The sequence below is a fragment of the Leuresthes tenuis genome, unplaced genomic scaffold (assembly GCF_036924035.1).
Source record: "Leuresthes tenuis unplaced genomic scaffold, fLeuTen1.0.hap1 SCAF_9, whole genome shotgun sequence".
Taxonomy (NCBI): domain Eukaryota; kingdom Metazoa; phylum Chordata; class Actinopteri; order Atheriniformes; family Atherinopsidae; genus Leuresthes; species Leuresthes tenuis.
The window spans coordinates 11,550,581-11,569,947 of NW_027325363.1; the positions used below are offsets into that span (position 1 = coordinate 11,550,581).

Here is a 19,367-nt window from a genome sequence, read left to right on the forward strand (position 1 = left end):
GTATGCAAAATCTTTATTAGTTGTTCCTACTGTTCTACAATTCACATCAAGCATCATATTTTAATACTAATAGAAACTCATAAGTTTACTTGGTACTAGGCCCCATTGGACCAAAGATAACGAGTTTATATATTCCTCAACTACTGAACTCTCATATGCAGCTAAGATTAAGAAAGCACCTAAACTTTCACAAAGAACTCATGCAAGCTTCATAACAGTTTTTTTTATTTTATTTTGATGTGTATTAATCCAATAAACAATAAAGGGGGACACAAAGGTTAAAGTAAATATGTCAATATCTAATAATTAAGATATCTAAACTGAGAAGAAAGAAGAAAGAGGTGGTGTTCTCTCAACAGACTAGGTATATAAACCAATACAAATACGCCTACAAACCACATATAGACACTTGTAGGATGGAGATCCAAGTTTTTTTTCTTGGCCTGAGATTGGCTCTGAGCTTGTTTGAGGTGAACTCAGTTGTTTCCCTGAATGGGTCTCTGACTGGTCTGACTCAAATAACTGGGTCCACAGAGGCTGGGACTGATGGAGTCAGCGCTAAAACTTCATCTGTGAAATGTAACCTGCAGGGTACTGCTCGTTTACCAGCATTCTCAAAGGATGGAGACTATGTTATTGGAGGTGTTTTCTCCATCCACAACAACATGCACACAGTGATTCATAACTACACCACCATGCCTGAGTCACCTCGGTGCACAGGGAGGTTAGTGATTTTATTGAAAATCTTTTCTGATATTGTAGCCAAATCATAGTATTACATTTACAGTTTCAGTCTCTTACAAATATGTTCAGCCACGTATTTATGAATATTGGAAAGAATGGTAACACATTGAAAGTTTATATCACAATAAAAAGTTGTTATTGCATTTCATTCACCTGACATCTGGACTCTTATCTCATGTTACTAATTCCAATTCAGTTGGTCAGTAAATATTGCAATCTTTATTTTGATTCTCAGAAGATTTGCGGCACATTTTTTCTATTTCCTCACTTACAGATTTGACTGTGTATCTTATGTTAAAATGTGAAATGTTCTTCTTTGGTGGTACAAACTTAAGCAATTGCATGTTTACTGCAGCGTTGACGCCGGTGAACTGCGCTACTCTCGTGCTATGATCTTTGCCATTGAAGAGATTAACAACAGCACCGAGCTACTGCCAGGCATCAGGCTTGGTTATCAGATCCATGACTCCTGCGCCTCAGTGACCGTGACCGTGCACGCGGGATTTCAGCTTTCGAACGGCCAGGACCCTGTGTTTCACACCGGTGCAAACTGTTCCAGATCTGGTATGGTGATGGGTGTTGTTGGTGAGTCTGGATCCACGCCATCCATCAGCATATCGCGCATCATCGGGTCCTTTAACATTCCTCAAGTGAATATTTTGTTATCTATTTTCCTTCACTGTGTTTTTAGAACATATCTGTGATGTTTTTTTCCCCTTCTGCTTTTATTTTACTGTTAATCTAAAGAATACATTTCCATATTTGGGTTTAGGTGAGCCACTTTGCCACATGTGCCTGTCTGTCAGATAAGCAGCAGTATCCGACTTTCTTCAGAACAATTCCCAGCGACCAGTTCCAAGCTGAAGCGCTGGCCAAGCTGGTGAAACATTTTGGCTGGACTTGGATAGGTGCTGTCCGGTCTGACTCGGACTATGGCAATAATGGCATGGCGTCTTTTCTTGAGGCAGCTCACAAAGAGGGAATCTGTGTGGAGTACTCTGAGTCTTTCTATCGTACCAACCCCCGTAGGAAGATCAAGAGAGTGGCTGATGTTATTCGCAGGTTACTGCATTTCTGATTTAGCCTGTTTTCTACCTGGTCTCTGAATAGTTAATCACTAAAATGGTCAAAGGTTGGAAATGATATTAATTGATATAAATTAATATTGTGATGCTAAAGGACAAATATGAAATACTTATGGTAAAAAGAAACAGAGAAAGAGAAAAAATTTGTTAATTTTTAAATAATATAATGTCTCTCCAGGTCAACTGCTGTGGTTGTTGTGGCTTTCGTAGCTGGTGGAGACATGAAGGTCCTATTTGAGGAGCTGGCCAGGGACCCTCCACCACCTCATCAGTGGATAGGAAGTGAGGCCTGGGTAACAGACCCACACTTGCTGAGGTTCAATTTCTGTGCCGGGGCCATTGGATTTGGCATTCAGAAGTCTGTGATCCCAGGTCTGAGAGACTTCCTGCTGGATCTGTCTCCCTCTGAAGTGGCGGCCTCTCCACTGCTAACTGAGTTCTGGGAGGATGCATTTAACTGCAGACTGGGAAAAAGTGAGAAAGTTGTTTTAATTGGCAAAGAAACAAATGTGATTTCTCATCATAAGTTGTGTAAGGAAGTCTTATGAAGTTTTATGTTGTACACTTCAACCCAATTACTGAAAGAGACAGAAAAAAGATGCATCTATTTGATTAGTTGTCAAATTAAGTTTAGGTGCTCAGCTGCATGGGAGAAGATCTTAATTAGAAACCTGACTTCCGTGGATTCACAGTGTTATTTCTGATTAATATTTTCAACCATATACCATATCAATTTGAAAAACTGTAAATATTCTAAGCATGTAACAGTTACAGAAAGAAGATTTAATCTGGCTGTAATGTATACTGATGTATCAGTTATTCATTTTAAACATTCTAAGTTTGACCAAAGTTGTGAAATTTGTAAATATTTACGCCTTTGAAAATGTGAGCTATTTTTGAATGAGTGATTCTTATTAACATGAGTCTGGATAAATAAATGTATGAGAATGAATGGAGATTTATGCAATGCTGCTTTCTGGAATTAAGCCACCTGCCTCTGTCTTTGTCTGTCTGCAGGTGCTGCTGCAGGTGAGAATGTGTGTGATGGAACTGAAGACATAAAGATGCTCCAAAGCCCGTACACCGAAACCTCTCAGTTGAGAATTACTAACATGGTGTACAAGGCTGTTTATGCAATAGCACATGCCATTCACAATGCAGTGTGTCAGGAAACAAATTACACAACTCAGTGTGACAAACACAGCAGGTTGGAGTCCAAACAGGTCAGTGGAAACAAAAAGTGAATTACATTATCTCTATCTGAATTTAACTTAATTTAATTAAAATTAAATAATAATTTAATTTGGCACTGTTTGATTTAATTAGTTTTTTTTCTACCTTATTTTATATCATCATCTCAGGTTTTTACTGAGCTAAAGAAAGTCAACTTTTCCCAGAATGGCTATGATGTGTCATTTGATGCTAACGGGGATCCTGTTGCTGTTTACGAGCTGGTCAACTGGCAGAAGACTGAAGATGGAGTTATTGAGCTGGTAACAGTAGGGTACTATGATGCATCACTGCCGATGGGCCAGGAGTTCCGTATCAATAGGAACCTGTCCTGGGTGGAGGGTGGCACACAAGTAATGGTCCTGATTATAGCAGTTTAGCAAAAGAAACATTGCTGAACTGCTTCCCATCAGCAGTGTTCATCTATTGTTTTGCCTGCGTCTCTGTGACAGGTGCCGGTGTCTGTGTGCACTGAGAGTTGTCCTCCAGGAACTCGTAAAGTGTTGCAGAAAGGAAAACCCATCTGCTGCTATGATTGTATACCATGTCCTGAGGGAGAGATTAGTAATGCTACAGGTAAAATAAAATGTGTCAATGTATATCTGCCATATGAAATATGTGGATGCTTAAAGCACTTTTTAATTTATTTTTCAGATGCTGATGATTGTATCTCGTGCCCCAGAGAATTCTGGCCTAACGCAGAGAGAAACGTTTGTTTCCCCAAACCTGTGGAGTTTCTTTCCTTTGATGAAGTCCTCTCCATCATCCTGGCTGTATTCTCTGTGGGTGGCGCCTGTTTGGCCATCATAACAGCAGCTGTTTTCTTTTGTCACAGAACAACTCCGATTGTCAGAGCCAACAACTCTGAGCTGAGCTTCCTGCTGCTCTTCTCTCTGACTCTATGTTTCTTATGTTCTCTGACTTTCATTGGAACACCATCTGATTGGTCCTGCATGCTGCGGCACACAGCGTTTGGCATCACCTTTGTTCTCTGTATCTCGTGTGTACTTGGGAAAACTATAGTAGTTTTAATGGCCTTTAAAGCCACACTTCCAGGTAATAATGTGATGAAATGGTTTGGTCCACCACAGCAAAGAATGACTGTAGTGTTTTTCACTTTTATTCAAGTTTTAATATGTACAGTTTGGTTGGTACTCAGCCCTCCCTTTCCAATGAAAAATCTAACCACTTACAAGGAGAAGATCATCCTGGAATGTGCATTAGGCTCTGCTATTGGGTTCTGGGCTGTACTCGGGTACATAGGCCTTCTGGCTGTCTTTTGCTTTGTATTGGCTGTCCTAGCTCGGAAACTACCGGATAATTTTAATGAAGCTAAACTGATCACCTTCAGCATGCTGATATTCTGTGCAGTCTGGATCACCTTCATCCCAGCATATGTCAGCTCTCCTGGGAAATTTACTGTGGCAGTGGAGATATTTGCCATTCTGGCCTCCAGTTTTGGGCTCATATTGTGTATTTTTGCTCCAAAATGTTTTATCATATTGTTTCAGCCAGAGAAGAACACAAAGAAACATTTAATGAACAAAAATCAGTTCTAGTACATCTGAAGTTTGGAAGTAAGAAAGCCAAATGATGATAGTAAAATGTGAATTTAGGTATGATTTAGACTGCGTAATGTTTTGCCATCAGTAAAGGTTGTTCGTTCTTAATTCTGATTACAATTTGAAATTTGCTACGATGTAATTTGAATTAATGAATACATATTTGAATGGATACGATCATGTTATTTGACAAATAACTTTTCATGTACTTCACATATATAATAAAATGGAAAAGTTGAAAATATAATGGCTGTTAATAATTTCTGAAGTCTTTGTAACTTTTTTAAAGTTTTGCATAGACATAATGGAATTATCATCAAGCCTTGAACATAAATGGAGATATATTTACTGAATAAGTGAGTCAAATATCACATACTGTGTCAATTGTTTATTCAGATTTAAAAATGGCATCATGAATGGCAAAAATATGGCAAAAGTATGCAAAGTCTTTATTAGTAGTTCCTACTGTTCTACATTGCACATCAATAATCATATTTTAATATTTACAGAAACTGTTGTACAATTTTGAAACAGTTTGGATGGATTTATTCCTAAAAAAACATGAATAACAAGACCAAACACATTAAAATCATTTAAGCTTGGTTGAAAAGTCAATTCCTCCCGTACCCAAGTTCTCGCTTCTGTAAACACCACAGCTGCAGTCCTTTTGTCCACTTGATATCTGTTAGCTGGTTCAGGTGACCCTCGGGACAACTAGGCCCAAAAGGCTTCCATCTTTAGCTTGATGACTTCCCTCACTGCTGGTGTCCATCAGCGGCTCCTCTGGTTGCCACCACAACAGGCATGAGGAACCCTCTGCTACAGCGCCTGGCAGCCTCATCCACAGTAAAAGGCTCTGAACAAGGCCCATTCACATTCGATGGCCCAAACCTGCTCTGGTAAGTGAGAAAAACTCTCTTCCAAAGGTGTGAGTTGAAGGTTCATAAGTTTACTTGGTACTAGGCCCCCATGGACCAAAGGTCAATGATTGTCTGTAGTTGTATCATCAGACCTGTTGCCATATGCCTTGGACACTCGGCAGCGGTGAAGAGGCAGCAGAACTGTCAATTAATCACCATCTAGTGGTGAGGTGGATATGCTGGTGAGGAAGAATGCAAGACAGACCTGGTAAACCCAAACAGGTAGTGAGAGTGACCTGAAAAACAAGAAAGAGAAAGCAAGAAGGAGAGGGGTGGAAGGAGCAGTTAATCGCAGTAGAAGTAGAAAAGATCATTGTCATACTATTTTTATGAATATAAACCTGCATGTCAGCAACTTCACCTACAGAGTCAAGCAAATGAAACACAATAAAATAGGAGAGTTAATCAGCTATTTCTTGTTGATAGCAACAATGAAGATAACTCTGCATCCATCTATCATCTTCTTTTTCTCAAAGCTCTTTCTAGAAGTAAAATCCAATCTGATGTTTATTATTTTCCCATGTCTATCTTTTAATCTTTATCTGCTGACTTCCTCCCATCAGATTAAATTGGCTCTCTTTCCCTCTATTGGAGAGAATGTAACCTAATACAGTAACATTTATTGTGTTAGGTTACATATTGCTCAAATAAATGAAAGCTGATCAGACAAATAAATTCAGTCAGACCAATGTTTGTTTCAAATAACGAGTTTATCTATAGTCCTCAACTACTGAACTCTCATATGCAGCTAAGATTAAGAAAGCACCTAAACTTTCACAAAGAACTCATGCAAGCTTCTTAACAGATTTTTTTTATTCTATTTTGATGTGTATTAATCCAATAAACAATAAAGGGGGACACATAGAAAAAGTAAATATATCAATATCTAATAATTAAGATATCTAAACAGAGAAGAAAGAAGAAAGAGGTGGTGTTCTCTCAACAGACTAGGTATATAAACCAATACAAATACGCCTACAAACCACATATAGACACTTGTAGGATGGAGATCCAAGTTTTTTTTCTTGGTCTGAGATTGGCCCTGAGCTTGTTTGAGGTGAACTCAGTTGTTTCCCTGAATGGGTCTCTGACTGGTCTGACTCAAAGAACTGGGCCCACAGAGGCTGGGACTGATGGAGTCAGCGCTAAAACTTCATCTGTGAAATGTAACCTGCAGGGTACTGCTCGTTTACCAGCATTCTCAAAGGATGGAGACTATGTTATTGGAGGTGTTTTCTCCATCCACAACAACATGCACACAGTGATTCATAACTACACCACCATGCCTGAGTCACCTCGGTGCACAGGGAGGTTAGTGATTTTATTGAAAATCTTTTCTGATATTGTAGTCAAATCATAGTATTACATTTACAGTTTCAGTCTCTTACAAATATGTTCAGCCACGGATTTATAGATATTGGAAAGAATGGTAACACATTGAGAGTTTATATCACAATAAAAAGTTGTTATTGCATTTCATTCACCGTGACATCTGGACTCATATCTCATGTTACTAATTCCAATTCAATTGGTCAGTAAATATTGCAATCTTTATTTTGATTCACAGAATATTTGTGGCACATTTTTTCTATTTCCTCACTTACAGATTTGACTGTGTATTTTATGTTAAAATGTGAAATGTTCTTCTTTGGTGGTACAAACTTAAGCAATTGCATGTTTACTGCAGCGTTGACGCCGGTGAACTGCGCTACTCTCGTGCTATGATCTTTGCCATTGAAGAGATTAACAACAGCACCGAGCTACTGCCAGGCATCAGGCTTGGTTATCAGATCCATGACTCCTGCGCCTCAGTGACCGTGACCGTGCACGCGGGATTTCAGCTTTCGAACGGCCAGGACCCTGTGTTTCACACCGGTGCAAACTGTTCCAGATCTGGTATGGTGATGGGTGTTGTTGGTGAGTCTGGATCCACGCCATCCATCAGCATGTCGCGCATCATCGGGTCCTTTAACATTCCTCAAGTGAATATTTTGTTATCTATTTTCCTTCACTGTGTTTTTAGAACATGTCTGTGATGTTTTTTTCCCCTTCTGCTTTTATTTTACTGTTAATCTAAAGAATACATTTCCATATTTGGGTTTAGGTGAGCTACTTTGCCACATGTGCCTGCCTGTCAGATAAGCAGCAGTATCCGACTTTCTTCAGAACAGTCCCCAGCGACCAGTTCCAAGCTGAAGCGCTGGCCAAGCTGGTGAAATACTTTGGCTGGACTTGGATAGGTGCTGTCCGGTCTGACTCGGACTATGGCAATAATGGCATGGCGTCTTTTCTTGAGGCAGCTCACAAAGAAGGAATCTGTGTGGAGTACTCTGAATCTTTCTATCGTACCAACCCCCGTAGGAAGATCAAGAGAGTGGCTGATGTTATCCGCAGGTTACTGCATTTCTGATTTAGCCTGTTTTCTGCCTGGTCTCTGAATAGTTAATCACTAAATTGGTCAAAGATTGGAAATTATATTAATTGATATAAATTAATATTTTGATGCTAAAGGACAAATATGAAATACTTATGGTAAAAAGAAAGAGAGAAGGAGAAAAAAGTTGTTAATTTTGAAATAATATAATGTCTGTCCAGGTCAACTGCTGTGGTTGTTGTGGCTTTCATAGCTGGTGGAGACATGAAGGTCCTATTTGAGGAGCTGGCCAGAGACCCTCCACCACCTCATCAGTGGATAGGAAGTGAGAGCTGGGTAACAGACCCACACTTGCTGAGGTTCAATTTCTGTGCCGGGGCCATTGGATTTGGCATTCAGAAGTCTGTGATCCCAGGTCTGAGAGACTTCCTGCTGGATCTGTCTCCCTCTGAAGTGGCGGCCTCTCCACTGCTAACTGAGTTCTGGGAGGATGCATTTAACTGCAGACTGGGAAAAAGTGAGAAAGTTGTTTTAATTGGCAAAGAAACAAATGTCATTTCTCATCATAAGTTGTGTAAGGAAGTCTTATGAAGTTTTATGTTGTACACTTCTACCCATTTACTGAAAGAGACAGAAAAAAGATGCATCTATTTGATTAGTTGTCAAATTAAGTTTAGGTGCTCAGCTGCATGGGAGAAGATCTTAATTAGAAACCTGACTTCCGTGGATTCACAGTGTTATTTCTGATTAAAAATTTCAACCATATACCATATCAATTTTAAAAACTGTAAATATACTAAGCATGTAACAGTTACAGAAAGAAGATTTAATCTGGCTGTAATGTATACTTATGTATCAGTTATTCGTTTTAAACATTCTAAATTTGACCAAAGTTGTTAAATTTGTAAATATTTACGCCTTTGAAAATGTGAGCTATTTTTGAATGAGTGATTCTTATTAACATGAGTCTGGATAAATAAATGTATTAGAATGAATGGAGATTTATGCAATGCTGCTTTCTGTAATTAAGCCACCTGCCTCTGTTTTTGTCTGTCTGCAGGTGCTGCTGCAGGTGAGAATGTGTGTGATGGAACTGAAGACATAAAGATGCTCCAAAGCCCGTACACCGAAACCTCTCAGTTGAGAATTACTAACATGGTGTACAAGGCTGTTTATGCAATAGCACATGCCATTCACAATGCAGTGTGTCAGGAAACAAATTTCACAACTCAGTGTGACAAAGACAGCAGGTTGGAGTCCAAACAGGTCAGTGGAAACAAAAAGTGAATTACATTATCTCTATCTGAATTTAACTTAATTTAATTAAAATTAAATAATAATTTAATTTGGCACTGTTTGATTTAATTAATATTTTTCTACCTTATTTTATATCATCATCTCAGGTTTTTACTGAGCTGAAGAAAGTCAACTTTTCCCAGAATGGCTATGATGTGTCATTTGATGCTAACGGGGATCCTGTTGCTGTTTATGAGCTGGTCAACTGGCAGAAGACTGAAGATGGAGTTATTGAGCTGGTAACAGTAGGGTACTATGATGCATCACTGCCGATGGGCCAGGAGTTCCGTATCAATAGGAACCTGTCCTGGGTGGAGGGTGGCACACAAGTAATGATCCTAATTATAACAGTTTAGCAAAAGAAATGTTTGTGATCTTCTTTGCATCAGCTGTGTTCATCTATTGTTTTGCCTGCGTCTCTGTGACAGGTGCCGGTGTCTGTGTGCACTGAGAGTTGTCCTCCAGGAACTCGTAAAGTGTTGCAGAAAGGAAAACCCATCTGCTGCTATGATTGTATACCTTGTCACGAGGGAGAGATTAGTAATGCTACAGGTAAAATAAAATGTCTCAATGTATATCTGCCATATGAAATATATGGATGCACACAGCACTTTTTAATTTATTTTTCAGATTCTCCTGATTGTATCTCGTGCCCCAGAGAATTCTGGCCTAATGCAGAGAGAAACATTTGTTTTCCCAAACCTGTGGAGTTTCTTTCCTTTGATGAAGTCCTCTCCATCATCCTGGCTGTATTCTCTGTGGGTGGCGCCTGTTTGGCCATCATAACAGCAGCTGTTTTCTTTTGTCACAGAACAACTCCGATTGTCAGGGCCAACAACTCAGAGCTGAGCTTCCTGCTGCTCTTCTCTCTGACTCTGTGTTTCTTATGTTCTCTGACTTTCATCGGAACACCATCTGATTGGTCCTGCATGCTGCGGCACACAGCGTTTGGCATCACCTTTGTTCTCTGTATCTCTTGTGTACTTGGGAAAACAATAGTAGTTTTAATGGCCTTTAAAGCCACGCTTCCAGGTAGTAATGTGATGAAATGGTTTGGTCCACCACAGCAAAGAATGACTGTAGTGTTTTTCACATTCATTCAAGTTTTAATATGTACAGTTTGGTTGGTACTCAGCCCTCCCTTTCCAATGAAAAATCTAACCACTTACAAGGAGAAGATCATCCTGGAATGTGCATTAGGCTCTGCTATTGGGTTCTGGGCTGTACTCGGGTACATAGGCCTTCTGGCTGTCTTTTGCTTTGTATTGGCCGTCCTAGCTCGGAAACTACCGGATCATTTTAATGAAGCTAAGTTGATCACCTTCAGCATGCTGATATTCTGTGCAGTCTGGATCACCTTCATCCCAGCATATGTCAGCTCTCCTGGGAAATTTACTGTGGCAGTTGAGATATTTGCCATTCTGGCCTCCAGTTTTGGGCTCATATTGTGTATATTTGCTCCAAAATGTTTTATCATATTGTTTCAGCCAGAGAAGAACACAAAGAAACATTTAATGAACAAAAATCAGTTTTAGTACATCTGAAGTTTGGAAGTAAGAAAGCCAAATGATGATAGTAAAATGTGAATTTAGGTATGATTTAGACTGCGTAATGTTTTGCCATCAGTAAAGGTTGTTTGTTCTTAATTCTGATTACAATTTGAAATTTGCTACGATGTAATTTGAATGAATGAATACATATTTGAATGTATACGATCATGTTATTTGACAAATAACTTTTCATGTACTTCACATATCTAATAAAATGGAAAAGTTGAAAATATAACGGCTGTTAATAATTTCTGAAGTTTTTGTAACTTTTTTAAAGTTTTCATAGACATAATGGAATTATTATCAAGCCTTGAACATAAATGGAGATATATTTACTGAATAAGTGAGTCAAATATCACATACTGTGTCAATTGTTTATTCAGATTTAAAAATGGCATCATGAATGGCAAAAATATGGCAAAAGTATGCAAAGTCTTTATTAGTAGTTCCTACTGTTCGACATTGCACATCAATAATCATATTTTAATATTTACAGAAACTGTTGTACAATTTTGAAACAGTTTGGAGGGATTTATTCCTAAACAAACATGAATAACAAGACCAAACACATTAAAATAATTTAAGCTTGGTTTAAAAGTCAATTCCTCCCGTACCCAAGTTCTCGCTTCTGTAAACACCACAGCTGCAGTCCTTTTGTCCACTTGATATCTGTTAGCTGGTTCAGGTGACCCTCGGGACAACTAGGCCCAAAAGGCTTCCATCTTTAGCTTGATGACTTCCCTCACTGCTGGTGTCCATCAGCGGCTCCTCTAGTTGCCACCACAACAGGCATGAGGAACCCTCTGCTACAGCGCCTGGCAGCCTCATCCACAGTAAAAGGCTCTGAACAAGGCCCATTCACATTTGATGGCCCAAACCTGCCCTGGTAAGTGAGAAAAACTCTGTTCCAAAGGTATGAGTTGAAGGTTCATAAGTTTACTTGGTACTAGGCCCCCATGGACCAAAGGTCAATGATTATCTGTAGTTGTATCATCAGACCTGTTGCCATATGCCTTGGACACTCGGCAGCGGTGAAGAGGCAGCAAAACTGTCAATTAATCACCATCTAGTGGTGAGGTGGATATGCTGGTGAGGAAGAATGCAAGACAGACCTGGTAAACCCAAACAGGTAGTGAGGGTGACCTGAAAAACAAGAAAGAGAAAGAAAGAAGGAGAGGGGTGGAAGGAGCAGTTAATCGCAGTAGAAGTAGAAAAGATCATTGTCATACTGTTTTTATGAATATAAACCTGCATGTCATGTAATGTGTTAGGTTACATATTGCTCAAATAAATGAAAGCTGATCAGACAAATAAATTCAGTCAGACCAATGTTTGTTTCAAAAACTGAGTTTATCTATAGTCCTCAACTACTGAACTCTCATATGCAGCTAAGATTAAGAAAGCACCTAAACTTTCACAAATAACTCATGCAAGCTTTATAACATATTTTTTTTTATTTTATTTTGATGTGTATTAATCCAACAAAAAATAAAGGGGGACACATAGGTTAAAGTAAATGTATCAATATCTAATAATTAAGATATCTAAACAGAGAAGAAAGAAGAAAGAGGTGGTGTTCTCTCAACAGACTAGGTATATAAACCAATAAAAATACGCTTACAACCCACATATAGACACTTGTAGGATGGAGATCCAAGTTTTTTTTCTTGGCCTGAGATTGGCTCTGAGCTTGTTTGAGGTGAACTCAGTTGTTTCCCTGAATGGGTCTCTGACTGGTCTGACTCAAAGGACTGGGTCCACAGAGGCTGGGACTGATGGAGTCAGCGCTAAAACTTCATCTGTGAAATGTAACCTGCAGGGTACTGCTCGTTTACCAGCATTCTCAAAGGATGGAGACTATGTTATTGGAGGTGTTTTCTCCATCCACAACAACATGCACACAGTGATTCATAACTACACCACCATGCCTGAGTCACCTCGGTGCACAGGGAGGTTAGTGATTTTATTGAAAATCTTTTCTGATATTGTAGCCAAATTATTGTATTATATTTACAGTTTCAGTCTCTTACAAATGTGTTCAGCCACGGATTTATAAATATTGGAAAGAATGGTAACACATTGAGAGTTTATATCACAATAAAAAGTTGTTATTGCATTTCATTCACCGTGACATCTGGACTCATATCTCATGTTACTAATTCCAATTCAATTGGTCAGTAAATATTGCAATCTTTATTTTTATTCACAGAATATTTGTGGCACATTTTTTTCTATTTCCTCACTTACAGATTTGACTGTGTATATAATGTTAAAATGTGAAATGTTCTTTTTTGGTGGTACAAACTTAAGCAATTGCATGTTTACTGCAGCGTTGACGCCGGTGAACTGCGCTACTCTCGTGCTATGATCTTTGCCATTGAAGAGATTAACAACAGCACCGAGCTACTGCCAGGCATCAGGCTTGGTTATCAGATCCATGACTCCTGCGCCTCAGTGACCGTGACCGTGCACGCGGGATTTCAGCTTTCGAACGGCCAGGACCCCGTGTTTCACACCGGTGCAAACTGTTCCAGATCTGGTATGGTGATGGGTATTGTTGGTGAGTCTGGATCCACGCCATCCATCAGCATGTCGCGCATCATCGGGTCCTTTAACATTCCTCAAGTGAATATTTTGATATCTATTTTCCTTCACTGTGTTTTTAGAACATGTCTGTGATGTATTTTTTTTTCTGTTTTTGTTTTAATGTTAATCTAAAGAATTACATTTCCATATTTTGGTTTTAGGTGAGCTACTTTGCCACATGTGCCTGCCTGTCAGATAAGCAGCAGTATCCGACTTTCTTCAGAACAGTCCCCAGTGACCAGTTTCAAGCTGAAGCGCTGGCCAAGCTGGTGAAACATTTTGGCTGGACTTGGATAGGTGCTGTCCGGTCTGACTCGGACTATGGCAATAATGGCATGGCGTCTTTTCTCGAGGCAGCTCACAAAGAGGGAATCTGTGTGGAGTACTCTGAATCTTTCTATCGTACCAACCCCCGTAGGAAGATCAAGAGAGTTGCTGATGTTATTCGCAGGTTACTGCATTTCTGATTTAGCCTGTTTTCTGCCTGGTCTCTGAATAGTTAATCACTAAAATGGTCAAAGATGGGAAATTAAATTAATTAATATTATGTTATTATTGTGAGGCAAAAGGAAAAACATGAAATACTTATGGTAAAAATAAAGAGAGAAAGAGAAAAAAGGTGTTAATTTGGAAATAATATAATGTCTCTCCAGGTCAACTGCTGTGGTTGTTGTGGCTTTCGTAGCTGGTGGAGACATGAAGGTCCTATTTGAGGAGCTGGCCAGAGACCCTCCACCACCTCGTCAGTGGATTGGAAGTGAGGCCTGGGTAACAGACCCACACTTGCTGAGGTTCAATTTCTGTGCCGGGGCCATTGGATTTGGCATTCAGAAGTCTGTGATCCCAGGTCTGAGAGACTTCCTGCTGGATCTGTCTCCCTCTGAAGTGGCGGCCTCTCCACTGCTAACTGAGTTCTGGGAGGATGCATTTAACTGCAGACTGGGAAAAAGTGAGAAAGTTGTTTTAATTGGCAAAGAAACAAATGTCATTTCTCATCATAAGTTGTGTAAGGAAGTCTTATGAAGTTTTATGTTGTACACTTCTACCCATTTACTGAAAGAGACAGAAAAAAGATGCATCTATTTGATTAGTTGTCAAATTAGTTTAGGTGCTCAGCTGCATGGGAGAAGATCTTAATTAGAAACCTGACTTCCGTGGATTCACAGTGTTATTTCTGATTAAAATTTTCAACCATATACCATATCAATTTTAAAAACTGTAAATATACTAAGCATGTAACAGTTACAGAAAGAAGATTTAATCTGCCTGTAATGTATACTTATGTATCAGTTATTCGTTTGAAACATTCTAAATTTGACCAAAGTTGTGAAATTTGTAAATATTTACGCCTTTGAAAATGTGAGCTATTTTTGGATGAGTGATTATTATTAACATGAGTCTGGATAAATAAATGTATGAGGATGAATGGAGATTTATGCAACGCCGCTTTCTGGAATTAAGCCACCTGCCTCTGTCTTTGTCTGTCTGCAGGTGCTGCTGCAGGTGAGAATGTGTGTGATGGAACTGAAGACATAAAGATGCTCCAAAGCCCGTACACCGAAACCTCTCAGTTGAGAATTACTAACATGGTGTACAAGGCTGTTTATGCAATAGCACATGCCATTCACAATGCAGTGTGTCAGGAAACAAATTTCACAAGTCAGTGTGACAAACACAACAGGTTGGAGTCCAAACAGGTCAGTAGAAACAAAAAGTAAACTACAATATCTTCATCTGAATTTACCTTACTTTAATTTAAATTAAATAATAGTTTAATTTGGCACTGTTTGATTTAATTCATATTTTTTCTACCTTATTTTATATCATCATCTCAGGTTTTTACTGAGCTAAAGAAAGTCAACTTTTCCCAGAATGGCTATGATGTGTCATTTGATGCTAACGGGGATCCTGTTGCTGTTTATGAGCTGGTCAACTGGCAGAAGACTGAAGATGGAGTTATTCAGCTGGTAACAGTAGGGTACTATGATTCATCACTGCCGATGGGCCAGGAGTTCCGTATCAACAGGAACCTGTCCTGGGTGGAGGGTGGCACACAAGTAATGATCCTGATTATAACAGTTTAGCAAAAGAAATGTTCGTGATCTGCTTTGTATCAACTGTGTTCATCTATTGTTTTGCCTGTGTTTCTGTGACAGGTGCCGGTGTCTGTGTGCACTGAGAGTTGTCCTCCAGGAACTCGTAAAGTGTTGCAGAAAGGAAAACCCATCTGCTGCTATGATTGTATACCATGTCCTGAGGGAGAGATTAGTAATGCTACAGGTAAAATAAAATGTCTGCATGTATATCTCCCACATGAAATATATGGATTCTTACAGCACTTTTTGATTTATTTTTCAGATGCTGATGATTGTATCTCGTGCCCCAGAGAATTCTGGCCTAATGCAGAGAGAAACGTTTGTTTCCCCAAACCTGTGGAGTTTCTTTCCTTTGATGAAGTCCTCTCCATCATCCTGGCTGTATTCTCTGTGGGTGGCGCCTGTTTGGCCATCATAACAGCAGCTGTTTTCTTTTGTCACAGAACAACTCCGATTGTCAGGGCCAACAACTCAGAGCTGAGCTTCCTGCTGCTCTTCTCTCTGACTCTGTGTTTCTTATGTTCTCTGACTTTCATCGGAACACCATCTGATTGGTCCTGCATGCTGCGGCACACAGCGTTTGGCATCACCTTTGTTCTCTGTATCTCGTGTGTACTTGGGAAAACAATAGTAGTTTTAATGGCCTTTAAAGCCACGCTTCCAGGTAATAATGTGATGAAATGGTTTGGTCCACCACAGCAAAGAATGACTGTAGTGTTTTTCACATTCATTCAAGTTTTAATATGTACAGTTTGGTTGGTACTCAGCCCTCCTTTTGCAAAGAAAAATCTAACTATTTACAAGGAGAAAATCATCCTGGAATGTGCATTAGGCTCTGCTATTGGGTTCTGGGCTGTACTCGGGTACATAGGCCTTCTGGCTGTCTTTTGCTTTGTATTGGCTGTCCTAGCTCGGAAACTACCAGATAATTTTAATGAAGCTAAGCTGATCACCTTCAGCATGCTGATATTCTGTGCAGTCTGGATCACCTTCATCCCAGCATATGTCAGCTCTCCTGGGAAATTTACTGTGGCAGTGGAGATATTTGCCATTCTGGCCTCCAGTTTTGGACTCATATTGTGTATTTTTGCCCCAAAGTGTTTCATCATATTGTTTCAGCCAGAGAAGAACACAAAGAAATATTTAATGGGCAAAAATTAATTGAAGTACATTTGAGGTTTGTAAGTATGACAAGATGATGATTATAAGATGGATATTGTAATATAACACAAATTGAAGTTCATTTTTAATTTTTCATAGAACTGCATGTATTAAAATCTTAAACATAACATACTTTTTTCAAATATATGATTATGAATGCTATATTGATCAGTAGTTTGGTGTTTGACAAATAACATGTTCAATAAAATGGAGAAAAAAAATGTATGGTTCTTCATTACTGACAACGCCTTTTTTTAAGTTTTGCTTGAATAGGTTCAAAGACATCATGGGATTGTCAATTAAGTCTTTCAAAATTATAAATGGAATGGAACCTATTTAACAATAGTACAACAATGTTACTGTATATATATTTATACAAATATGCAGTAATTTTGGATTGTCATTTAGACCTTCCCTTTTTTTTTAAAGAGAAATGCTAGTAGCTTGGCAGCTGAGCATCATAATTGACAGGTTTTTATGAGGGCATTGTCGTAGGGGAGGAAATTCTTTAGCCAGACTCCCAGCTGAACTGATTTTTTTGGCGTTTTATTCTGGCTTTTAATACAGTCTTAAGGAGGGCTTTTCTATGAAGGTTACACGGAGCAGGGCTGAGTTTTTTTTTTCAAACAGGAGGGAAGATTAGTCTGCTACTGTTTCTGTTTTTATTGCAGACATTTTTTGCTCGTCCAGTTGTTTATTTCCTCCAGACACTGACACAATACGTCTGCTGGGCTGCAGTCGTCTGGTGACACATAAAGTTATTAGTCTGCTACTGTTTCTGTTTCTATTGTAGATGAACACAGTTGTATTGTCCTTGTGTATTGCAACAATGTTATGGTTTTCTGTCAAATTTTAAGTGACAAATCAATCTCTTTCCTCTTCTTCTGCCTCTGGGTAATGTTTTTTTTTTAATAAATCAATTATCTAGTAGCCTTGTCAACCATTTACTATACAGTGGAACTAGCCCTTCATTTGTTTTATTTAACTGGTTTTAGCAGTCGGGGCTAGTGTGTGTGTGCTGTGCAAGGTGAGAATATTGGTGGCTATTTTTTATTTGCTTTCATTTGTGTGCTGATCTTGTGCTGGTACCTCCCCACAGTGTGCAGATGGTGACTATCTTATTACTATTTTTTTGTTTTACAGATTACTCTGAGCTAGCACAATTTTGAGTAATTTTATTGGTTTTTTAGCCTTTTCAAGATTTGCATCAGTTTTTAACTTGTAGTTTTAACCTCTTGTGTAATAAATAGTTTTTAACTTGGGAGAGAAGCAGGGTAGGAGTAGCAACAGAATAGTAACAGGCTCAGCGAGCGATTTGTGTCTGGCCAGTTCTAGGTGAAAACCAGAACCTGTGACAAGAGTGGGTTGCTGCAGCAGCTCAACCCTCCACACCCCCACCCATGGATGGTACCTAATCCTAGACTAGACCCTCACCTTCCACCTCCAGTGGAGTTCCTCCAAGTGAATGAATCCTTTATATTGCTGGAGAATGTAAAAAGCCTGTATTTAAAGGTAATGTTGACGTTAGTATTACTGATTGGACTGAAGAAGTACATTCTTGTATGAGGGTCAGATGTCTCTCTCCTCTCAATTAAGCTTATTTCATCTATGATTACGTTGATGGTGAAGCGAAAGAGGAGATTTGATATAGCCCACAACACCAGATGTTCCCAGTTTGTTCTCATAAACGGATCCAACTCACTGCTTCATGGTGATCAGTTGACAGCTCCACCGTTTTCTTCACCCAAGTGTCCAAGACATATGGCCGCAGGTCTGATGACATCGCTACAAAGATGATCATCGACCTTTGGCTTAATGTGGGCTGGTACCAGGTACACTTATGAACCACCTTTTGCTCAAACGTGGTGTTTGAAATGGACAATCCATGGCGAGCATAGAAGTTAAAAAAAAAGTCACCACTCAAATTCAGATCAGGGAGGCATTCCTCCCAATCATGCCTCTCCAGGTCACCCCATCATTGCCAACATGGGCATTGAAGTCCCCCAGAAGAGCAATGTAATCTTCATTTGACACCCCCTCTAGAACACTTCCCAGAGACTCCAAGAAGACCCAGTATTCTGAGTTGCTGTTTGGGGCATACGCACAAAATAAAATGAGAACCTTCTCCTCTGCGACTTGCAGCTGCAGTGACACAACTCTCTCGCTCAAAAGGGAGATCTATATTATGGAGGAGGTCAACTTTCCCAACATCCGCCCAACACCTCTTTCCATGGGCAACTCTAGAGTATGAGAGAGTCCAGCCCCTCTCCAGGAATTTGGTTCCAGAGTCAATGCTGTGTGTGGAGCTGAGCCAACTATATTTAGTTGATACTGCTTCACCTCACACACCAGCTCAGGCTCTTTCAGTGAAGTGACGTTCCATGTCCCTATACCCAGTTTGCAATGTCGGGGATCAGCACGCCCCAGCCCCCGCCTTAGCCTGCCGCCTAGCTCACATTGCACCTGACCTCAAATATCCTCCCCTTAAGTGGTGGGCCTATGCGGAGTTGGCTTCCTGATTCTTCTTAGGGCTGAGCCCAACCGAGCCTTGGCCACCAGACACTCCCCGGCGAGCTCCACGCAAAGGCCTGGCTCTAGGGGGAGTGCCCTAGTTTGCCTTTTCTGGGCAAAGTGACTATTGTTGTCTGGTGCCTCTCCATTGATGTCTTTGACTCACTCTTAGTCTGACCCTTCCCTTGTGACCAATTTGCCATGGGAGACCCGACCAGGTGCTAGCACCCCCGCCAACATAGCTCTCAGGAT

At 39.8% G+C, this 19,367-nt stretch overlaps 3 protein-coding genes across 3 annotated transcripts; all 3 read left to right on the top strand.

The window, feature by feature from the left end:
• The first annotated feature begins 680 nt into the window (after positions 1-680).
• LOC140313709 (extracellular calcium-sensing receptor-like) lies at positions 681-4,679 on the top strand. The gene is made up of 8 exons (XM_072391701.1): positions 681-724; positions 1,100-1,394; positions 1,517-1,806; positions 2,008-2,303; positions 2,847-3,052; positions 3,191-3,412; positions 3,512-3,635; positions 3,714-4,679. The coding sequence occupies exons 1-8, from the start codon at positions 696-698 to the stop codon at positions 4,616-4,618; spliced, it is 2,367 nt and encodes a 788-aa protein (XP_072247802.1). The 5' UTR covers positions 681-695; the 3' UTR covers positions 4,619-4,679.
• Positions 4,680-6,808: 2,129 nt separating this feature from the next.
• Positions 6,809-10,807, top strand: LOC140313710 (extracellular calcium-sensing receptor-like). The gene is made up of 8 exons (XM_072391702.1): positions 6,809-6,852; positions 7,229-7,523; positions 7,646-7,935; positions 8,137-8,432; positions 8,976-9,181; positions 9,319-9,540; positions 9,640-9,763; positions 9,842-10,807. The coding sequence occupies exons 1-8, from the start codon at positions 6,824-6,826 to the stop codon at positions 10,744-10,746; spliced, it is 2,367 nt and encodes a 788-aa protein (XP_072247803.1). The 5' UTR covers positions 6,809-6,823; the 3' UTR covers positions 10,747-10,807.
• A 1,878-nt stretch (positions 10,808-12,685) lies between these two features.
• On the top strand, positions 12,686-16,604 carry LOC140313711 (extracellular calcium-sensing receptor-like). The gene is made up of 8 exons (XM_072391703.1): positions 12,686-12,714; positions 13,092-13,386; positions 13,509-13,798; positions 14,001-14,296; positions 14,839-15,044; positions 15,183-15,404; positions 15,504-15,627; positions 15,706-16,604. The coding sequence occupies exons 1-8, from the start codon at positions 12,686-12,688 to the stop codon at positions 16,602-16,604; spliced, it is 2,361 nt and encodes a 786-aa protein (XP_072247804.1).
• The last annotated feature ends 2,763 nt before the right edge of the window (positions 16,605-19,367 follow it).

Bases quoted from the DNA above. Each gene is read 5' to 3' on its own strand.
- LOC140313711 (XM_072391703.1), top strand. From the start codon at position 12,686: ATGCCTGAGTCACCTCGGTGCACAGGGAG. The intron at 15,045-15,182 runs GTCAGTAGAAAC...TCATCATCTCAG, and splicing joins ACAGGTTGGAGTCCAAACAG to GTTTTTACTGAGCTAAAGAA. The intron at 15,628-15,705 runs GTAAAATAAAAT...TTTATTTTTCAG, and splicing joins AGAGATTAGTAATGCTACAG to ATGCTGATGATTGTATCTCG.
- LOC140313710 (XM_072391702.1), top strand. From the start codon at position 6,824: ATGCCTGAGTCACCTCGGTGCACAGGGAG. The intron at 6,853-7,228 runs GTTAGTGATTTT...TGTTTACTGCAG, and splicing joins TCACCTCGGTGCACAGGGAG to CGTTGACGCCGGTGAACTGC. The intron at 9,764-9,841 runs GTAAAATAAAAT...TTTATTTTTCAG, and splicing joins AGAGATTAGTAATGCTACAG to ATTCTCCTGATTGTATCTCG.
- LOC140313709 (XM_072391701.1), top strand. From the start codon at position 696: ATGCCTGAGTCACCTCGGTGCACAGGGAG. The intron at 2,304-2,846 runs GTGAGAAAGTTG...GTCTGTCTGCAG, and splicing joins TAACTGCAGACTGGGAAAAA to GTGCTGCTGCAGGTGAGAAT. The intron at 3,053-3,190 runs GTCAGTGGAAAC...TCATCATCTCAG, and splicing joins GCAGGTTGGAGTCCAAACAG to GTTTTTACTGAGCTAAAGAA.